Source organism: Rhinolophus ferrumequinum, chromosome 2, assembly GCF_004115265.2.
Source record: "Rhinolophus ferrumequinum isolate MPI-CBG mRhiFer1 chromosome 2, mRhiFer1_v1.p, whole genome shotgun sequence".
Lineage (NCBI taxonomy): Eukaryota > Metazoa > Chordata > Mammalia > Chiroptera > Rhinolophidae > Rhinolophus > Rhinolophus ferrumequinum.
The window spans coordinates 95815072-95837910 of record NC_046285.1 but is presented as its reverse complement, the minus strand read 5'-3'; the positions used below and the strand labels follow the sequence as shown (position 1 = coordinate 95837910).

At 37.2% G+C, this 22839-nt stretch overlaps 1 protein-coding gene and 1 long non-coding RNA gene across 4 annotated transcripts in view; one reads left to right on the top strand and one right to left on the bottom strand.

The window, feature by feature from the left end:
• LOC117037197 (uncharacterized) overlaps positions 1 to 8352 on the bottom strand; it is a 35714-nt gene extending 27362 nt beyond the window's left edge. For 2 of the 3 annotated variants that reach the window (XR_004425474.1, XR_004425476.1), the window contains exons 1-2: positions 8219 to 8342; positions 1232 to 1311 (exon numbers count right to left, since the gene is read on the bottom strand). This is a non-coding gene — a long non-coding RNA (uncharacterized LOC117037197). Of the gene's footprint in view, positions 1 to 1231; positions 1312 to 8218 lie in introns of all 3 variants that reach the window. The other variant, XR_004425475.1, reaches the window with a different exon arrangement.
• Positions 8353 to 8499: 147 nt separating this feature from the next.
• CCT8 (chaperonin containing TCP1 subunit 8) lies at positions 8500 to 22365 on the top strand. The gene is made up of 15 exons (XM_033122853.1): positions 8500 to 8661; positions 11152 to 11242; positions 12134 to 12213; positions 13777 to 13926; positions 14389 to 14569; positions 14684 to 14745; positions 15742 to 15879; positions 16768 to 16946; positions 17658 to 17724; positions 17796 to 17883; positions 17973 to 18088; positions 18622 to 18693; positions 18772 to 18936; positions 19264 to 19383; positions 22148 to 22365. Exons 1-15 carry the CDS (start codon positions 8602 to 8604, stop codon positions 22223 to 22225), a joined length of 1647 nt encoding a protein of 548 aa, XP_032978744.1. The 5' UTR covers positions 8500 to 8601; the 3' UTR covers positions 22226 to 22365.
• Positions 22366 to 22839: the final 474 nt, after the last annotated feature.

The following is a 22839-nucleotide window of genomic DNA, read 5'->3' as shown; positions in this document are numbered from 1 at the left end:
AATGACTTGGCTCAAAATTGGTTTTGTATTAAGGGAAAGAACTGGTGTCCCAGAGTTTCAATCAGCACCTTAACGAACAGGCGACTGACCTCCTGCAGATTGCCCAAAGGTTGCCAACAGCAAGAGTTAGCGAAGGGAGTCCAGAGGGCATCTCTCTCTCCTGCTTTTCTACATTTTTTTCTACAGTATTTTCAATGAAAACAGGACTACAGTTAACAGTCTTGTAGAAAGGGTTCGGAGCAGGGCTAGCATACATTAAGACCTGTCTCCACATCCCACATCACCACTGAAGTGGCAATGATCTGAACTGCCTGGTCACTTTGCATGCAAGTAATTTAGCTACCTGTGTTCTTTCACAGAGAGTGATAAAGAGTTATGATTCTGCATCAAAGCCATCACAACGTTGCTTCAAACAACACAATTACCATGTCATTAGCATTCGATGAATATTAAATATAGTAGCATTTCAGTCATATATTATAATGGAGGATTGAGATTTTCTCTATACATGAATTTTCCAGACAAGTGAAGCACCACCCCCGTCAAGAACCAACAGATGTTTTTAAAAATTAAATCACTGTTGATAGAATTTAAATGTAGTTGACATGTTCAATGACCGCTGAAACAAGATTCATCGTTTGGTTTATTCATAGCCACCGATCACTTTGAGTGTAATGCACTGATACGGGCCATGGCTTCACTGAATAGCCCCAATTGCGCTTCTCCAGTTCGTCAAGTCTCCCTGCAGCGTGTCAGGCCATTGTCTGTCTGACTATTATCTGCCACTTCTTGCTAATATCCGTAGGGCTGACTGTTGCCTTGTGCATTTCCACACCTGTTCTCATTTGCTCTGTCTGAGAAATCAGACTATAAAGCTTATGGGAATTATGGGCATTATTTTACAATTTTCAGTGCTCAAGGCCCCAGGGAAGGGCCTAATAGTCTTTCCCTATCTCAAATGAGAAGAAAGTGCATGGACTTGAAGACAGGCATTTTCCTTGCTAACTTCTTTTTTACCTTTGTAATTTCTTTGGCAGTTTGAGAGTCATCTTGAGATAAGTGACTGTGTATTATTACATTTTTCTAAACATATTCCCTTGTATCTCCTATTTCTAAATAAATTTTTTTATTCATCTCGGAAAGTTGTTGTTAGGCAATGTTTTCCTAAGTTGTCAAAAATCCCTGTAAGGGGGTAAAAAGATCTTTCAGGGGGATTTTTCACAGCCATTACCCTTTTTCTTCTCCAGGATTCCTGATGTGATGCAACTTTCACCTCAGTGGTGCAATGGGCATAGTCAGAAGACTGAGCATCTATTAAGAAACAGAAAACAGCTAAATCAAATAGCAATGAAAAAATGTAATTGCTCTAGCCAACCACTACATAAATAGATCCTTCCTTAATTTTATTCCCCTGAGACTAATGACTGACCCTAATGAAAATCCTGGTGGAAATCATTGTAATAAAAATAGCTGAAAATTAAGAATAGGACCAGTGAGAATGACGATGGCTGATAAGCCCTTGAACCACCAAGCATCTTTACTAATCCAACCACAAAAATAAGTACTGGCTCATGGGCTGAGTACCTAAAAGAAATCAGGCACCATCTTACACAAATCAATTAGTATGTCTAACTTAAGGAAGAAAACATCTGCAATGATCCTTTATTCTCCTCATTGTTTTTAATGGAATCAATGTACAGTGATGTAAGACAGCCTACAGCTTGTTGTGCTACTTACAGTGATGGTGTTTCTAGAAAATATTGCCAATTCCTCTTCCTAAATGTATGAAAAGGGGGCTTCTAACTGCTTTAATCATCCCCAAACCATCTGTAAATTTATAAACTAGCATTTAAAAAAAAACGTATTTATATCCCACCTCATTCCAAAGGATTTGATGTGGCTTATAAAAACAAATAAAACCAATAAGGATTTTTTTTTTGAGATAGTCCAGGAAAAATAAGAAACAAGAAAATAATAAAACCAAACAGTGAGTAATATATAGAAATGTCACACTATAGTCCTATATATTTGGTAGAGCTGGACTACACATTTGGCTCAAAGTTTCTAGAAGTTTAAGAGAGAAACAAAAAGGTTGTAAGATTATAGAGGTCATAACATTTTTTTTTTAAATGGTTGAATGACGGGGTAAGGGTTCCCCACAGGTCCTATAAAAAAGATACCATGCAGTGAAATGCTTGAGATCCACAAAAACAGGCCTAGAGATAACAGTCCATCATATCTGGCTGTTTCTTTCACTATCCTGTTATAAGATAATGGCATGATACCAAAATACAATTGGTCAAACTCTGTTTTCCGAAGAACTACAACACCGATGGTCTGGCTTGATCCACTTACCCAAATGAGAGTGAACTCTATGGCATACAGGGCATTTCCCTCAAACACACACTTTTTCAGTTAGGCTTTTGATTAAGATTGGATAAAAGATGGTTAAAAGTTATATTCTCAAACTAGAATACGGGGTGCAGATATTCTGTGTAGTAGAGTTAAGGCAGAGAAAATTGACCAGGGTAAACACCTAAATACCTTTTAAAAAGGACCAACATTGTGCCTTCCAAAAATTTCTGAATTCATTTCCAAATATAAATGGAGAAGATACCAAAGATCTACAATAGAAAAAATGACCACATTAATTTTTAGCCTGAATCTTTTCAATATAGATATTACCAGTCACTCACTCTAGCTCAACAAAAACAAACAAACCTCAGCAAAACACCAAAAGAAAATTTTAATTTAATTTAATTTAATTTAATACTGTTTTCTAATGGATCCTACAAGGTCAATTGGTCCCAATATTTTCCTAAGGTAACTTGCTGAGTGAAACTGTTGAATACAAAGCAAATGAATATTGGACAACTCTTGCCAAAGGAGATTGGGGTTTGAGTGGCTATGGTGGATTGACTGCACTGTTGTCCTTCCTTTTCATGCTTCCTTTTTTCTGTACAGTTTTTGATACAGCCCTCTGATACATACCACACTGACTCTGGGCTTGGCCATGTGACCTGCTTTGGCCAATAGGATAGTAGCAAATTTGACAAAGTCCTTGAACATTTCTGCTTGCTCTCTTGGAATCCTCCACTTCCATGAGGACCAGCCCAAGTAGCCTGCTGGAGGATGAGACTATGTGAGGCGTCCAGCCTACCCACCAGCTGACTGCAGATACTTAAGCAATTCCTGCCTAATAAAGCAAAGGTTGGCCAGATCAGCCAAAGTGTCCAACCAGCCCTAGGCTTGTGAGAAATACTAATAAGTGGCTGTCGTTTAAAGCCACTGAATTTTGGAGTGGTTTGTGAATGCTGATACAGCATTTGCTAACGGCTCCACTGCCTAAATTTAAGCCATTTCTTTATGTAATATTAGAAAATAGAACCAAGAGCCGGTAAGTCATTCCTAGAGCTTGATAATATTAGTAAATAAAACTTACTATTTTTGTTCTCAGCGGGAGTAGGGAGGGATTGAATTAGCTCATCCAAAAGTAATACTGAATATTAAGAAACAAATAAAAAGAAAGGGGGTAGTCAAAACATCCCTGTTTTATTCATCTTGAAATAATTACTTAATTGATCAGGAGACTGTTCTTCCAAACCCAGATCTTTGCTGGTGTTAACATGCAAATGCTATACAGCAGCCCCCACCCCCTGCCCTTGTCCACAGTGGATAAGACCCCAAGTGGATGTCTGAAACTACGGCTAGTACTGAACCTTATATATACTGTATGTGCCTATACATACATACATACATACATACATACATATGATAAAGTTTAATTTATAAATTAGGCACTGTAAGAGATTAACAATAATAATAAAATAGAACAATTCTAAAATATACTGTAATAAGTTATGGAAATGTGGCCCCTAACTCAAAGTATCTTATTATACTGTACTCATCCTTCTTGTGATGTGAGATGATACAATACCTATGTGATAAGACGAAGTAAATGACATGGGCATTGTGATGTAGCATTAGGCTACCATAAGGGTTACTTGAACACGAACACCGTGCTACTGTGACAACAGATCTGATCACTGAGACTAAGTGACTAATGGGTGGGGAGCGTCTACAGTGTGGAGACCCTGGACACAGGGATGGTTCACATCCCAGGCAGGATGGAGCAGGACGGCATGAAATTTCATCGTGCTACATCAGAGATCTTGCACACGCAGGATGGTGGCTGCCCCCAAGCCAAGATAAAAGGCCTCATAATGAAACTGACCTTGTTGGCACCTTGATTTTAGACTTCTCAGCCTCTAAAAAAGAGGGACCAAACACCTTAGATTTAAGGCCTCCTGCAGTCAAATGATTAATATAGTCAGAATGGATACATGTCAGTTTGCTTGAAGTTTTTAAAGTAAGGCAGTGTAAGAACATTATGTTAAGGCCACAACTACCCCATGTTAGGAGAGGAATCTTCTTAATGGAAGGGGAGAAACCTCCAGCTAAACAACCGAAAATCGAGACTAGACATACTGGTCATGGCACGAGTGACATCAGCAAATACTGCATCTGCCTATATGCACTCAGTGTATATTGCACGTCTTGTTTCTTGAAACTTGGGAATATTTGAACTGGGCAAAATAACCTTTGAACTGAGCCAAACCAACATTGTCTTACAAACAACTACTTATAAAGCCAACAGGAAAACAAACACTTGATCACAATGACTGATCACGGAGTCTCTTTCTGATGATAGACTGGTAACCAGCCATGTATAGCTAAAGAGGAACTCGGCTTGTTACCACCAATAGAAATTTCTTTTTCTATTCATGTAATTGTCCCCTTCCTTTTCTCATAAAAACCTTCTGCCTTCACCCTGTATTGGGACACTATTTGGGTTTCTACCTGAATCTGTGCTCCCCTCCCTGCAATTATTTTTGATCCCAAATAAATGTTAGTTGCCTCTCATTTGGGCTATTTATTTCCAGATTAACAGAGTCACCCCATTTAAAGTCTAATGACCTCTTTTCTTTTTTTCTACTCCAATTGAGTGCAAAGCAGCAATCACAAGCATGTTTGGGCTTTACACTAAGCCATGTCCTCCAACGTGTGATATTCTGAATCCCAGTTGCCTGATTCCCATGTAATTGTTTCCAAACTCAGAGAGGGAAACAGGAGTTCTCTTAAGCCCCAAGAAACTTGATTACAATTTTTTAAAAAATTATATTTATAAAGAAAAATTGAGATTTTTCACACAAAAAAGAAATTGAAGTAAAATAAGAAGCTGACACAAAATGAGTCATAAAATCCAAAACCCAATAAAAAGAATCAAATTTGATGGAAAAATAGTGAAAATAGATGATATAGTAATATGAAATCAATAATACAAATTGAGGGGAGGGAAGGGAAGAAAAGCCAGAAGATTAAAGATTTAATGGGAGTTCGCAAAATTAAATACCAAAAAATGTAAAACACATAGACAAGGCTAAAACATTACAAAAAATTCTGAACGTAATTTAGTGGTTACCAGAGGGTAAGGGGGTTGGGGGGTGGGAGATGAAGGTGGGGGGATCAGATATATGGTGATCGAGGGAGAACTGACTCTGGGTGGTGAACACACAATGTAATTTACAGATGATGTGATACAGAATTGCACACCTGAAATCTATGTAATTTTACTGACAATTGTCACCCCAATAAATTAATAAAAAAATTCTGAAGTACAGTGGCAAAAAAAAAAAGAGGAAAAATAGAAACAAAATCACTGGAAACGAATAGTGACTGGTTATCAGAGTCCTGATGGCTTAGACATCCCCACCCAGGGCAAGAGCGGAGTTCCTCCTGAATATAGGGAGCTGAGGGGCAGGCACCCTCACTCCAGGAAACAGCTAAAGGCCATGTTTTCAGTTGGCACCTAACATGAGTCCTGGGCTTTTGAATCAAAATAGCAGAAAACTAGTCTCCTTGGTCTTTTGCAAACTCCCGGGCAAACCCTTTTGATTACTTTGTAATATTCTCTAGTTTTAGAGCATGTACATCTGGATGAAACGAATAGAGACCACACCTCCCAATTCTTTGGTGCCCTCTTCTGGACACCCATTTGATCATCCATTTGTTCATTGTACAATTATTTAAGACTCTCCTCCATGCCATGCCTAGCAGCTGAGATTATAATTTTGTCATTACCACTGTGATCAGTGCTATAAAGGAGAAGTTATGACAATGACTAACAGCGAATGTCTTAGGAATCATCGAAGGCTTTCTAACAAAAGGGTCTTTTTACTGAAGTAGAACTAACTCAGCCGAAAGGGAGTGGGAGCGCATTCTAGGTAGAGAGAAAGCAGAGGCAAAGGCCCTGATGTGGAAGAGGTGAAACAGACAGGATGAATATTCAGGCTATTGTGAGCAGAAGACAGACTGGAAGGCCAAGGAGAAGACACTTGGGAGATAAGCAGGGACCAAACCTAGGCCTCGAAGCCACGTTAAGCATTTGTATTTATTTTCTGGGCAAAGATTATTTGGCCTATTATTTGGATCCAGTGGAAATTTCACCCTCTGATTCTATAACTATGAAGACAGCTTAACCCAAGCAATACAAAATTAATGAATTTTCATCTAAAAATCATTCTTCTTGGCAATTAAATCAATTCAATTTCTTGATAAATTACCATACAGATTTTAATTGATTTCAATTCTTTCCATTTCCTTTTTATTTAAAATTAATTGTAAGATCAATTTTTTATTATAAACTTTCCATGGAAATTTGATTCACCAATTGTTTCATCCTCAAGTTTAAATTTCCACGGTCTTTATCAAAATTCGATTCCTTAGTCAGTTTTTATTAATTAAATTTCATCAGGTGTAATTTTTAACCCCTTTCAGTTTTATTTTGGGTTATAAATAATACTCTAAGTCAGGTAAATAAGTTTTATTTCTTAGCTAATCATGAGAAAATCTTCAGTTGTTCTATCATTGTTCAAGACTGACCTATTGCAGTGGTTCTATCATTTCTCAGTCTTAAGACTCCTTTACTCTTCAAAATTATTGATATTCTCAATAGCTTTTATTAATGAGGGTTATAATTACCAATATTGTTTTATAAACCAAAACTGATATTTTTAATATTAATTTTAAAAAATAACAGTAATAAACTCATCACATGATAACATATTTTATTAAAAATAACTATCTTTCAAAAAAAAAGAGAAGAGTGGCATTGTTTTACATTTTTGCAAGTCTCTTATTTGGTTTAACAGAAGATAACTGGTTTCTCATGCCTTTTACATTCAAACTGTTTTAATCACACACCTTCTGTAACCTCTGGCAAATTTTCCACTGAAACAATGAGAACAAATGTCCCAGCATTATTATGAAAATAGTTTGGTCCTGGAGGACCCTGAGAGGTCTTAGCACACTTCAGAGGTCCCCAAACCACTTTGAGAACCGCTGATTTCTTTGAATGCTTCCCAATAGGTGGTTCACATACCATTTGAGGTGGCAAAAAAGCACTTTTTTATTTTAATAATTATGTATTTTTTGAGAAAAAAGTGGAAAAAGTTATAACTGATGATAGCCATGACACATGTGATTATTCCCCAAAGCACACAAAATCTGTCCCGAAAGAAAATAGTAATTTGTACTGTTCAAGTCAAAGAACAAAAGCCGAGCCAAAACGTTCTGCTTCATGTTTTCTGTATTTTCCACAAGAAGGGATAACTTTCACATTGTGATATAATTCTGTAAAATACTCCATTACCATTCAGTCTTTTTGAAATCAGCCATGTGTTGATGTGGGAAGACACACCGATCAAGTTTTAAGATTCTGGAAGAGTAAAGGGATTTGTATTTCAAGGCAAAAGCAGAAAAAAAGGAAGATAGACAGTGGTTAAAAATGTGCATTCTGTAGTCAGTCTGATCTGGGTAGGCATTCTAGCTTTGACATTACTAACTCTGTGATGTTGGACAAATTATCATTTGTAAACTTGTTTCCGCTTCTACCAAATGGAGAAAATGATAGTTAACTCGTTAAGACTGGCCATTAGCTATGATACTGCATGGAAAACAACACAGAGCCTGGCACATAGGAGCTGTGTAGTTATCCTCACAGACTAATTATTACTCTCACGTCCCCAGCACTTCTTACTAGTATGACCAAGACAGAGCAGACGCCCAACGATAGATTTTTGCGGATGAGGGCAGATGCTCTGCTTCGGGATAAAAGGAAACACCTGCCCTGATGTTATGGGTGGGTCTGGAGGAGTACCTGAAAATTAATATTAGGAGGGAGGCGAGGCTTCCAGGTCAGAAATGTCAAAAGTATAACGTCCCAACCCCGGAGTCTCGACAGTGGGGACAGTCGGGAGCGAGCCTCAACAACCTGGGCCGCCTGCGCATGCGTAGACTCGAAGACTGAAAGCGCGCTCTACGATCGGTTCGATCGATCGACCTGATCGAGGATCGTCAACTCAGTTCTGGCTGCGGGAACTGCTGTATCTCGCGAGGCAGCCGGGAAAGGGGCAGGTCTAGCAGGAGAGAGAGGAGGAGCGTGGGGTCACGGCACGCTGCGTTCCCAGGAGGCTGTGCGTGCCCCTCGCTGCTTCTGGGATCTCGCGATCCGGCGTGTGAAGGGCTACCTGCTTACTAGTCATGGCGCTTCATGTCCCCAAGGCCCCGGGCTTTGCCCAGATGCTCAAGGATGGAGCGAAGGTGAGGAATGGAGAAAGGGGGAGTAAGGTGGAAGAGTCGGCGTAGCGCTGCGGCGGCCGCAATGAAGGAAAAAGGCCTCCTAAAGGGCCGGGTGTGACCCTCCACCCTGACAGCGGTCTAAGGAAGAGAAGATTCCAGAAAGGGAGGTGTTGTCTGGAGGTCTCGGACACAGACGCCCGCGATCATTTCTGCCCTTGCCCGATCCTAGGGAGCGTTGAGAGGTCGGAGGCGGCGGGTTAGGGATGAGGCCGCAGGATTCGCTTCCTCCGTTAACTAGCTGGGCAAGCCTAAAACGTGCATTTCTCCTCCATCCGTAAGACGGGGCGGATTACACTCCATCCTTCGAGAGGAGAGGAGAGGAACAAAGGCCAGTTCTTGGCGGCTTCTTTTCAAGAAGAGCCTTCTGAGAAACCGGGCTCCTCATTTACTTCGTAAAAGTAGTGCGTTATAGTAGGACAGATAGACAATCCAAATGGGTCCTGGGCCAGACTTAGGTTAGTTACCTTGATGTAAAACTTAGCCCTGGAGGTCTTGCTTTCCTCACCTTTAAATTGAGGGGATTGGACCAAAAGATGGTACCTTTAAGTTGTAACTATCAGACTGACCTGTGTAATCCACAGGGTAAGTGACATCCTGGCCTAAATAAAACTGCTTTGTTTTATGGCCAGACCTTGAATGTAATTTAAAGAGCATGATTAAAAAAAAAATATTTTAATGCATTGCTGATAAATTTGTCTCTTGGGCTGTTCCAATAGTGGTCCTTTTTTGTCCTCCAAATTTCCTGTGTTTAATTAAGGAAGTATAGGTCAGCATGGTTCAATTTTAGGTAACAGTTTTTGGGAACTAGTTTCTTGTGGGCGGGATGCACTTTGGCATACCGTGAGTATAAATAAATATTAAGGTTTAATGTAAATGTTGATGAAACCGCTTTGCTGCAAACTACATCAACTACTGCTTACTTTATTTAAAAAGTCAGGCTGAAAATTTCGTAGGCTTTATTCTGAGACAGAAATAATGACTGATCAAGCAAAAAGGATAATTTCACATAACGATGAGAATATAAACAGCACTCTAGTAGAAAACGACAGGAAGTAGCAAAGTCTGCCACCAGAGCAACATGAGTCCGGAGACTTAGAGCAATTAAATAAGATGTTCATGAAAGAACTCTTAGGTCAGTGCTGAGTGGCGCAAGGAACCTGCCAAGATTAAAAGGGAAAGGGTTCCAGGCCGAGGGCCCAGTAAGTACAAATACCTTGAGGATGGAATGAGTTTGAGCTGTTAAAACAGTAAGAAAGGTGATGGCGGAAGCTTACCAAGGGAAGGCAAGGAAAGTAAGAGGTGATTTTAGAGGAGATGTAGCTAAGAGCCAGAACGTGTTGTGTCGGGCCTTGTAGCCCTGAGGAAGGATTTACGATTTATCCTAAGAGTTAGTGGGAAAAGCATTGAAGGGTTTGATGGGATCTGATTTCTAATCAGATGGTTGTTTCTCCGAGAATGGAGGTGAGGTGGGGAAGAAGCAAGAGTGTAGGGCAGGGGATCAGACTGAATGCTATTCTAAGAGTCCACCCCTTCTAAAGAAGTGATTATTAACCTTGTTTGGATCACAGTTAGTTTTGTGAGTGTAATAAAAGCCACACTTTATGCTCTAGAACAGTATTGTCTGACAGAACTTTCTCTGATGATGGAAACGTATGTCAGCATTGCCCAGTATGGTGTCCACTAGCCACATATAGCCACTGGGCGCTTGAACTGTAGCTAGTGCAATTGAGAAACTGAATTTTTAATTTTAATTACATAAAATTGAAATAACCATGTGGCTAATGCTACTATGTTAGGCAAAGCAGCTCTAGAAAAAGGGTCCGGAGAACAGTAGGCTCATGAAACCTATCTGAGGTCACAAATAAATCACGTCTAAAAGAAGTCCAATATAAAACTTGAGAATTTTAGTGCTGTGAGCGATTCATCAATTTTTTTCAGTATGTACACATTGGAATTGTGTTGCCATTCAAGTCTGTATACTTTAGTCCCTAAACATTTGGGGGCAGGTACGTTAAATGGGAATTCCCTGTGAACATAGAACTGTTAGCGTTATGATACTCAGGCTCTAACACAATTAGAAAAGTATTCATACCACATTGCAACTTGTAGTCAGAAAGTACTGATAAAAGGTATTTTTACCTGAAATAAATCACATGCTTTCTCTGATTAATCTTAGCACTTTTCCACTACATTAAAAAAAAAAATTTACAGGCTTTATGTTTGAATGTGTAGATAGGTACTGGTGGCCCCTAAAAATGTCATGCTTTGTTCATTAAACTAGTGAGCAAATTTATGGATCATTTATGAATACCAAGCACCATGCTTTACATACACAAATCTTACTTGATTATCTCAACAGTCCTGTGAATAGGTACCATTATTACCCCCGTTTTACAGATGAAGAAAATTACTGTGTTTCACTGTCGCGTCTAATAAGAAGTTCTTTTACAGCATTTTTCAGGATTAGAAGAGGCTGTGTACAGGAACATACAGGCTTGCAAGGAGCTTGCCCAGACGACTCGTACAGCATATGGACCAAATGGTAATTTCTAAATTAATCTTTTAAAAGTTACAGTAGTAGAATTTCATGTACTAGCTCTTTCAAACTTACTGTGAGAGCATTATATATAAATTGAATTTTGGCGATCACGTAGTATGGCTTTGAAAGTTATTTCGTAGTTCAATGACACCAGTACAGTGCTTCCAGTTTTTAATCAGCAATTCAGATATCTTTAGAAAAATAGGAATCCAAATGTTACTTTATGGTTCTTTCACCATCGAGACAGTGCCTAATGTTCAATGCTGAACAGTTCTTTTGTATAAAGTGACATGATTTAAGGGAGAAAATTCTCTTTTGCCTCTTACCATCTACTAAATATAATTGATACAGATTTAGGGAGAAAGCAAAAACTATACTTTTAAGTAAATTATTTTGCTCTTTGTACATGTTAATATAATTTGTATTTAATGAACAAAAAAGACAACTTTGACATCCTCCCTAGTACCGTGTTTCCCCAAAAATAACACCTAGCCGGACAGTCAGCTCTAATGCATCTTTTGGAACAAAAATTAATATGAGACCTGGTCTTATTTTACTATAAGGTAAAACCCGGTCTTAAATAATATAATGTAAAACCGGGTCTTGTATACAATTTTTGCTCCAAAAGACGCATTAGAGCTGATTGTCTGGCTCTGTCTTATTTTCGGGGAAACAGGGTAAACAGGAGATTAGAAAGGAAAGAAATAACAGGGGCAGGCAATCAGGGAGAGCCATGGATTAGTGAGATAATCTTAATAGATAATGTGTGTTGAGTTCTTCCAACGTTATTTTAAGAAGTGGATACAAATTTGTATTTCTTGACTAGATTTTCCTGGGTATTTGGAGAAGGATTTGAGTAATAATGGATTTGTTTTTCTAATTATTATTTTTGAGGAATGAACAAGATGGTTATCAACCACCTGGAGAAGTTGTTTGTGACAAATGATGCAGCAACTATTTTAAGAGAGCTAGAAGTAAGTTATTTCTTTTAAAAAACCAAGAAATGTTTTGATGACATCAAAAATTAAGTATTTTTTATCATAGAAGAAACCTCATTTCAGATTGGATAATAAGGGACTTTTTCCAACTTGAAAACTTATTATACATATTTTTCTAATTATAGAGTTCTCTTAGGTTTAGCCACTGAAGAAAGTCTACAGTAAGTTATTTATGGAGGGATTTAGTGTGATAAAAGTATATTTGCTAATTAAAAATCATACCCAACTGAATGTGCTGTCTTATTCTATAGTGTGTGACACTGAAGTGTGTTGTTCCATAGTACAGAAATAGCAGGTACTTAAAACAATGGTTTAAAAAAAAATCAAAACATTTGTTTGGTTTTGTGAAAATAAAACAGTTGTGATGTATAAATAGAGTCTATAGAATAGATACTGCTAGCCGAGTTATGAGGAAGATCTCGCACCTGAACACATAGAGAGTCATTCCTCATTTGCTGCTTTCTAGTTGACGGATATGTTCAACCTCAGGGAATTTTCCTGAATTTCACTCTTAAAGCACCAGAACTTAATCCATTTAAACTGTAGATATGTTAACATTTCTCTTCTTGGATAACAGTATAGTCTTAATATATTGAACAAAACAAATTCCACAAGATATTTATGGAGGGACATGTCATTGTGAATGTCATGTTGTACACTGATGTTCTCAGGAGTTTTTTCCAAGTATTATGGGAAAACTGTCTTCATAATAAAACTATAGTACCGACATTTTAGTTTTCTCACTGATGCCAGTTGTTACTCCTTGCTTGTTTCTAAAAAAAAGGTATCTAAATCCTAAGGAAAACCCACTTAAAATTTTGATACACTTTTTTGTAAGAAACATTTCATTTCTCTTTTTTTAAACCACAATTGATATCCCTAAAAATAAGAATATACAGAAGTTGCCAAAAAAATGTATACACATTTTAAGGAAGAAAAAGACTATTAAAATTACACGGATGGTAACCTCTTTGAGCACCTCTTGTAACTGCAGAAGTCAAACGTGACTTGTGTTCATCTTTTGTTATTGGTATATATTATTACAATTAATACTTAAAATAAATAATTAGTTTTAAATAACTGAAAAATTAGTTTTTTCCTTTCTTAAAATGTGTATACATTTTTGTGGCACCCTCTGTATATAGAAATTGAGATTCATGACCAAGTTAAATTGACTATTTTGGCTCTCCTGGTGCCTTTTTAAAAAAATGCCTAGTAGGTTTTAGTGCTTGGAATCATTTAGTTGTTTTTTTTTGTTTGTTTTTTTGATTTAGTAAATAATGTTCTGAACCTGTGTGTGGCGATGAACAAAAGAAGGTGCACTTTGAAGTGTTTTCATTTACAGTGATGCGTTTGTGCTGATGGGCCTAGAGGGACTTGGATTGTCTTCTTAGGACCACACTAAGGAGCATCGAGCAATGTGATTGAATGGAGTTACCTGGCCCACAGGCAGATTGGAGTTTGTTAATATAAGAAGAAATGGAAATGAATTGTATAGTTTGCTTTCACTTGCTATTTAAATTCAAACCCCTCTACCAGGTACAGCATCCTGCTGCGAAAATGATCGTGATGGCATCTCACATGCAAGAGCAAGAGGTTGGAGATGGCACAAACTTTGTTCTGGTGTTTGCTGGAGCTCTTCTGGAATTAGCTGAAGAGCTTCTGAGAATTGGCCTGTCAGTTTCAGAGGCAAGTCTTCATATGCACACAATCCCCCACTGCTTCAAACTGAAATAACAATCATTTATCATAACAGCTAACATTGAGCAGTTTCCTCTCTGTTGGCATTGTGGTACATAACTTTATATGCGGTATTTCATTCTGTCCTTATAAGAACCTTGCGAGTGAGGCCTATTAAAATTAGTCCCGTTTTATTTTAGATGAGGAAAGTGAGGCTTAAGTTAGAAATCTCTTGCTCAGGATCTTACAGCTAGTTAGTGGCAGGAAAGATTCAAAGTCGGCTGGTCACCAGAGCCTACACTCTTAATTAGTAGGCTCTGCTGTGACTGTTATTCTGGAAGTAGGCTTTGTTGTTTTATGTTGAAAATAAATATTCATATTCATTGGGTTACCAAAGTAATCATTTGTCTTTTTAAGTAATCAAAGTAATCAATGTCCTTTTAAGAAATGTTTTTGCTCTTCACATGTAAGGTCATAGAAGGTTATGAAATAGCCTGCAGAAAAGCCCTTGAGATTCTCCCTGGTTTGGTATGTTGTTCTGCAAAAAATCTTCGCGATGTTGATGAAGTGTCATCTCTACTTCTTACCTCTGTAATGAGTAAACAATATGGTAATGAAGTCTTTCTGGCCAAGCTTATTGCTCAAGCATGTGGTGAGTAAATGTTAGTAAATGTAAAGATCAAACGAAAAAAACTGGCTTAGTGTGATTAAGATATTTTCTCTGTTGTCCTATTATATCTTTTGATATGTCTTATTTTCTTAACAGTATCTATTTTTCCTGATTCCGGCCATTTCAATGTTGATAACATCAGAGTTTGTAAGATTCTGGTAAGTGTAGAAGATGCATTAGTGTTATCTAGATAACACTAATGGTCAGTTGTGGGAAAAAAATTGTGTTAATGTAAACCTAAATTTTATGCCAGGTTGTAGACACTTAGGATTTCCTACCTTTTGAAGCATCGTTTATATAACATTTTGATTTTGCTAGGTTGTAATACTACTGTCTCTGAAACTTAAGAGGGTATTGACATTATCTGCTTGTAGTTACCATTTTTCCATGACAGCTTGAAGGTTGGGAATAATGAATAAACTATTAATTTTTTGCATTCTCCAAATATGCTGAATTACAGTAATAAGCTTAGAAGGCAGTTTTGAATGGGATGCAAGTTGTTTTGCTCTACTGTAAAATTTGCTTTAATGTTAATATTGAAGTACATTTTTGATAAAAATTTACATGCTTGATACAGTAAAACCTGTAATTACAATGGTTTTGTTTTGCACATTGGCTTATGGTTGTTGCTGTGGTTTGGTTTAGCTTGCATAAGTACATTTGCTCTGTGTGTGTGTGTGTGTGTGTGTGTGTGTGTGTGTGTGTGTGTGTGTGTGTGTTTAGATATAAATGTACATATGCTGTTTTTTTCTGAGCCTTCCCTATAAAATTGTAAACTTAAGAGATCAGAAATTCGCTTTTGTTCCCTATTCTGTCCCCCATACTGACAGCTGTTCGTGGTACATCAGCAGCAAGTACTTGGTGAATGAGTGGTTTAGAGCAATTGTTCTCTGTCTAGTTCTTCCCAGTATACTGAAGGGCCTCTCCTCTCCTCTGCCCTGCAATAGTACCTCATTCCCACAGTAATTCCTGCCCTGAGCTGACTGGTGTGCTTTATGTCCACCAAGCCACTCATGCCCAGGAGTCACTCACTGCTTTGGTGTATGTATTACTTAATTTAGAAAAGGATATTTTTAGTACATTGCAGAATCAACAACTTAGCCCTAATGTTGTTTTCATGAGCTCACTGATGGTTTTGGCATTCAACTCCTTAGGGCTCTGGTATCCATTCCTCTTCAGTATTGCATGGCATGGTTTTTAAGAAGGAAACTGAAGGTGATGTAACATCTGTCAAAGATGCAAAAATAGCAGTGTACTCTTGCCCTTTTGACGGCATGATAACAGAAACTAAGGTATGTAGACTTCAAAACTTTAAAATTAAAGGTAAAAATGTGAGGTTTCCCATTCATAGTTTTATGATAGTTTTGAGGCGAGTTTGCTCTTAATCCAGTGAATAGTACATAGTTATTGAAAACTACAGGATCATATCTGTTATTTAAAATCAGGTTTATATTCTTTGTATATATAATTCAAATACTAAATATTAGAATCTACATAGTGACAGTATTGTTTATATTGTAATATACAGCTCTTGACTTCTAATAGAACTTACACATTCACCAAGTATAATCTCACTGAAGAGAACACAAATACTTTTGTGCACATCATGAATTTTTTTTTAAAATAATGTTGAGATTCTGTAGCATCCTGTAGGAAAAATATACTAACACAATTTGTAATTGATAAGTTTTTTTCTAAAAATGCATGTTACGAAGTTTGAAGTTCATGTTTGTAGGTCATTTTTGATATCAACCCTGGGATTCTTGAAATCTGAGTTGATGGTTTTAAACATTTGACAGATGTGGGTGTAGGGGCACTGGTCCTTTAGTCCACATTTTAGAAAAAGTTGATAACCACAGCATTGTTGTTTTGGTACACTAGTTGACATTGTCAAAAGACATGCCAGGACACCTGCCTGACATACCTGAAATTAAGGTATTTATTCATCTTTCCCATCAAAGTGCTCATCAGAGAGAAAATGCATCAGTTTTGGGAGTGGGGGGCGTCTAGGAGCAAGCTGAGTTTATTTTCATACAGATTTTATATTCTGCTTCATAGTACAGGTATATTTATATTTTTTCCCAAATCTTTTAAGTTATTTCTTCAATGAGATGCTGTCCTGTGACTTTGAACTTCTAAGTAGTGATAGTTTTAAAGAGAGTGCTTGCTTGTTTCGCTAGGGAACAGTACTGATAAAGACTGCTGAAGAACTGATGAACTTTAGTAAGGGAGAAGAAAATCTTATGGATGCACAAGTCAAAGCCATTGCTGACAGCGGTGCAAATGTCATCGTCACAGGTGGCAAAGTGGCAGACATGGCTCTTCATTATGCAAACAAATACAGCATCATGTTGGTGAGGTAAGAGAGAGCTGCTTCATTCTATTAACCTATATTGTAAATGGCTTCTTGGTAGTGAAACAAATTCAACACACCATGAAGACTGTTAAAAAACAGATATAGCAAAAGGACCGAACTTAATCAATAGAGGCAGAAAATGTCTCTGAGAAAACTATTTGAGCTGAGAGCTGAAGGGTCAATCAACAGATGTTATTTGAAGAGGGAGAGGGGAAAGCATTCTAGATAAAAGGAACAGTTTCAGAGACCAAGCACAAGCCTGGTGCACGCTGTCAGCACCAGTGTGGGGTCGGGAGCATTACTTCATGACCACATTTATGAGGTACATTAGACATCCACGATTGCCACCTCTCCTAGCACCCGATCTTATGTGCAGAGTAAATCTGTTCTCTTCCTTATAACATGATGATTACCCAAAGCAAAATTTTCTACATATCAGGGCTTCCCTGGTGTTTTAGAACTATAAACACTTGACATCTTAAAACACTTGAAGTCTCACAATTCTAGAATATCATGAATGCCTGTGTCTGGACTGCACAGTGCAATCCAGACCTAATCCGAGCTTGAATCTGTAGGGTTCAAAAAAATACGACTTCGGGATCAGTATAGCGTTTCCTATTTAGTTTTGCATTTTATTCTATCTGATGGAACTAAAGCTTCTATTTAAGGTCTGTTTTTTAATGTTTTTTTATTGCTGGTTTGTGTTTTTTTAAGGCTAAACTCAAAATGGGATCTCAGAAGACTATGTAAAACAGTTGGTGCTACAGCTCTTCCTAGATTGGTATGCATTTTGGACATTAGAAGATAATTGAACCTATTTGAATTATTATTACAACAGTCACTTTCTTACAGACTCCTCCTGTTCTGGAAGAAATGGGACATTGTGATAATGTTTACCTTTCAGAAGTTGGAGACACGCAGGTGGTTGTTTTCAAGCACGGTATGTAGTAATTGTACAATATATTTATACAGAAGCATGGGTGTTCGTTTTCTGTTACTAATCCCCAGGTATGTTTAATTAATTGACAGAAAAGGAAGATGGTGCCATTTCTACCATAGTGCTTCGAGGCTCTACAGACAATCTGATGGATGATATAGAAAGGGCAGTTGATGATGGTGTTAATACTTTCAAAGTTCTCACAAGGGTCAGTATTAGCAGTAATCTTAATTGAGTAATTTGCAAGGCCTCAAAATCACAGTTGACAGATTCCTGAACATTGAGAACTTCAAAATGAATGGCAGAGCATCTTTTTTACTTAAGACTAGATTTATGTGTCCATTGCTGATAAAGTAGTTTTCTAAAATGATCATACAAAGGAATAAACAGCATAGCAAGAGTATTTTTTAAAATACTGTTTTAAAGGGATAGTTTATGGTTGTTTTTAATTATAATGTACCTTCAGTTGCTTAAGCACTATTTTTAGTGTTATATAGAAATGCAGATAAGGTAACATGCTGACCCCATTCTTCACTTTGGTCCTCCCTTTTCATATACCAGACACAATGTACAATAAGATAATTTGCCCAAATCACTCAGTACACTTGTATAAAATTTGTAATTAGAATTTGAGTAACAGGGCCTGACCAGAAACTGGTGGTGGTGAACTGGCATCTGAGATTAGAAAACTGCAAACGGCTTCCTAGTGACTTTTTTTTGTTTTTGAACTACGTATTATAGGATAAACGTCTTGTGCCTGGCGGTGGAGCAACAGAAATTGAGTTAGCCAAACAGATCACATCATATGGAGAGGTATAGCTTTCTTAGTATAAATTGGCTTTCTTATTGTTGCTTGAACAAAATGTAATACTAAACTCATTTTTGTCTTAGACATGTCCTGGACTTGAACAGTATGCCATTAAGAAGTTTGCTGAGGCATTTGAAGCTATTCCCCGGGCACTGGCAGAAAATTCGGGGGTGAAGGCCAATGAAGTAATCTCTAAACTTTATGCAGTACATCAAGAAGGAAATAAAAATGTTGGATTAGATATTGAGGTATTTGAAAAAAAACACTACGAACATGAATTGTTTTATTTTGTGAATGTACAACCTAAAAATAGAGGTAGTGAGCTTAAAAGAAAAATCAGTGAGAAAATGTTTTGAATTGTAAGCACATGATTTTTGTAAGTTAGCTTTTAATACATAGTTTGATAGAGATTTTAGTTTTCCTTCTGTTTTAATAATCTTTTATTTTATATGATGTGTAGGGTAGTAGTTTTGCCTATTTTTCTAGTATTAAGGAGCCATGCATTTTTATGTTTGAATATAAACATTTTCCCATAAAACAATGTAAACTGAAAGAATGAAAATTGGTGTTGACAGGCTGAAGTTCCTGCTGTAAAGGACATGTTGGAGGCTGGTATTCTAGATACTTACCTGGGGAAATCCTGGGCCATCAAACTGGCCACTAACGCCGCCGTCACTGTTCTTAGGGTGGACCAGGTGAGTGAAAGTGAAACTTTGGGTTTTAAAAATAATTTTCTTATGGTTCAATAGTATAGTTTCATGGAACTAGAACATAGCACAGTTGTCATTTTACTCAAAGGAGTGTTCCTTTACCTTCATCTGAAAGATGCCAAAGTGCCCCTAAAAAACATTTTTATTATTTCCTTGCCTATTGTAGTTTTAAATTGTATTGAATATATTTCAACTCATTTAAAAATGAAGACCTTTCCTGTGAAAGAAACCTTTGCCACTTTTAAACTGGAATACGTAAAACAAATCTGATTTAGAGTCATAGTTTTCAGACCTTGTTTTAGCCTAAGAACCCCTTATAATTTGGAGAGGAAGTATAATGTGTAGTATTGCTATGGAAGAACCCATAAAGGCCTGAAGCAGGCACTGCACACTGCCAGCTTTAAGGAAAGTGACGCCTTTAGTTGTCTGTGGAGGTGATAGGACCTGGGTATTTAAAATTTTTTTCTGCTATGACAAATTATGCCTCGAGGTACTACTATTAGGTTGGTGCAAAAGTAATTGCGGTTTAAAAGGTTAATTGCAAAAACCACAAATTACTTTTGCACCAACCTAATAAAAAATCTTAAAGGTATTAAAAGTCATAGTATTTCTGCGCCTCGTGGCAAAGAGGAAAAGTGGTAAAGACTATTCTGGGTTCAGAGATAAAACAAAATTATAATTTCTCATGGTGTTTTCTAGTAAACACCTTGTAAAAATGAAATTGATTTTCCTACAAAATTCTAGAAGTAACTGTTAAGCAATGAAGTATTTGTAAGTACTTAATAGAAATTTGTAATTGCTAGAGACACAGTATAAATCCATTAATGCTAAATTAATCTTGGGAGAAGCAGTTCACAGGTGGAAATTGGACTTACTCTAAGCACGATAAGGACCTGTTGGTGGTAGTTACAGCAATAGATTTCATCTCAGTAAAAGGAACTTTTATCCTACCTGAAGATGACCAAAAATGGAACTGGATGTTTGTGTACTGGATTTATTAATAGGCTATTTTTATATCAATATATTAGGTAGTTTTCAGTGGAAGAATATATATATGTATATTTGAGTTTTTAAATAAAGATAATAGGAACATAAGGAAATGTTTGTTCTTCAAGTTAGCATGTGGCTAAGAATAAAAAGGGAAACCAAAAATAGAAAGGGACAGGAGATGCTAAGTAGATTGAAGCATGAGGTAAGCAGAAATTCTGATAGTGGAAGTTTCTTAACAGAGGAACTTTTTGAATGTCAATTATCCAAGCAAGACAGTAATTGTCATAAGTGCCTCGGTAACAAAGGTACTTCTATATTTTGATTTTAAGCTGGAAGCCTGTTTTATCGTAAAGGAAGATACTCATTGTTATGTGCTCTGTATGTAAAATAGGTATCCGAAGAGCCCATTTGACTGTATTAACCAATTTGTGTTACTGTAATGAACTTGTTTTTTAAGAAGACAGTTGTACCTAATTTTGTATAGTATGTATTCTGGGAAGGAACTTGCACATCAGGTTTTGAGCATTGAATAATGTAGGAGGTCTGGATTAATCTTCATTCAAATGTTTATTTCACTATAGTTCTCAAATTACTGTCCCAAAATCAACAGCATCAACATCACCTAAGAACTTATTAAACATACAAATTCTTGGGCACACCTCAGACTCACTGAATCAGAAACCCTGGGAGGAGGTACAGCAATGTTTTTAATAAGCCCATGGTTGTATGATACCCACCAAAGTTTGAGAACTAGTCTAGGTATAAAAATCAAGCTACACTTAGGTTCTAAAATTATACTTAACGCCTTTAGTTTGATCTGAACTTAACCTTCAGTTAGTTAGTAAAATGGTATTCCAAGAACTTTAGGTTTAGATTTCTTATAGAAGTTTCTGAAAAGGGGTGTGGAACCTTTTGGTGGTGGTAGTAAAGACATCTTACAGTTTGTGTTGCTTTAGACACAAGCCAAAATACAGAAAGATCTCTTAATCATATATTTGGGAAGCATGGAATACTGTTTCCAGTGTTGAGATTCAGAATGTATATTAAAGTTTGAGAGTTCTACTTTGAGGAAAGCTAACTAATTTAATTTAGCTTCTCCCAAATTAATTTCAGCCCAAAGATGCTACCTTCCCCTTTTTTTCCCAAACATAAATCCTTTAAAAATGCTAGTTATACTTAGAAAATGCTGGGTGAGTGCACTGTAGATAAATTAGAGGCTCTGGTGTGTTTGTTACCAGAGACTAGGTACTTGGCATTTTTGTTTATGAATACACACTTCCTGCCACTTGAGTGGTTCTCATATACAGGTACTAGAAGTTTTCAGTATGGAATTTAATATATACGTTTATGTATCAACCACTTTAGATTATAATGGCAAAACTGGCAGGTGGACCTAAAGTTCCTAAACCTCAAGGAAATTGGGATAAAGATGGTTGGCAAGACGAACCTCATATATAAACTAGCAAATCAGGTGCCAAACTGATTTATGCCAGCGATGCACGCAAATTCAGCTCATTGGTCATTGAAGTACATGTCTTAGAATGAAGGAATGCCCTTCACTAATGTGTGGATTTTGTTGCCTTAATGTCCGCAAAAGCAGGAAACTCACTGCTGGAAGCTAACTGTATGCTGTAGTGTCTTACATGCACTATAAAATAGATTGCTTCTATCGAAGTGATGGCTTAATCTTGAATCAGACTAATAGAAAAATGTTCTTTTTCCTCAATCTGAAGTATAAGCTGTGGTTTTTGTTTTGCAGATCATCATGGCAAAACCAGCTGGTGGGCCCAAGCCTCCAAGTGGGAAGAAAGACTGGGATGATGACCAAAATGACTGAATGGTTTCATTTTATAGGTGAAGCTGTAGTTGTAGTAGTACTGGAGGAATTGCCTAGGGTTTTCCTATTGTTAAATTAAGAAGTGTTTTGTGTTTGTATCCTCAGCTAGATGGTATAATAAACATGTTGTTACTATCAAAGCCTCATTGTCTGATGACCACTGTTCCTGGATCTAAATGACCTGTCTTAATGAAACTAGCTGTGAGACTTGAGGCAAGTCACTCAAGTAATGGGGCCCGTTTCCAATGTATCAGGTGGCCAGCTGCCTGCCTTCCTATCTAAGTTTTATGGGAACACAGCCATGCTCACATATTTGCATATTGTCTGCGGCTGCCTTCCACAAGGGAATGGCAGAGTTGACTAGCTGTGACAGACCAAGTGGCCCTTAAAGCCTAAAATACTTACTACCTTGCCCTTTACAGGTAGTCTGTTGACCCTTGGACTAGATTTTTCAGTGTTTTTTCCACAATTCTGAAAATCCTAAGTCTATTCAAAGTAACTTGTTTCATTAGCAATGAATGACTTGTTGAATGGCTCATTTGAAATGTAGTAGCAAAGTACAAAGATGCTTGTGATACAACTGAAAAATATACCTCGACTATAGAAATTAAGCA

Excerpts from the sequence above, each read along its gene's own strand:
- CCT8 (XM_033122853.1), top strand. The coding sequence starts at position 8,602 with ATGGCGCTTCATGTCCCCAAGGCCCCGGGCTTTGCCCAGATGCTCAAG. Across the intron at positions 11,243-12,133 it reads TACAGCATATGGACCAAATG|GAATGAACAAGATGGTTATC; the intron begins GTAATTTCTAAA and ends ATTATTTTTGAG. Across the intron at positions 18,937-19,263 it reads ATGTTGGATTAGATATTGAG|GCTGAAGTTCCTGCTGTAAA; the intron begins GTATTTGAAAAA and ends TGGTGTTGACAG.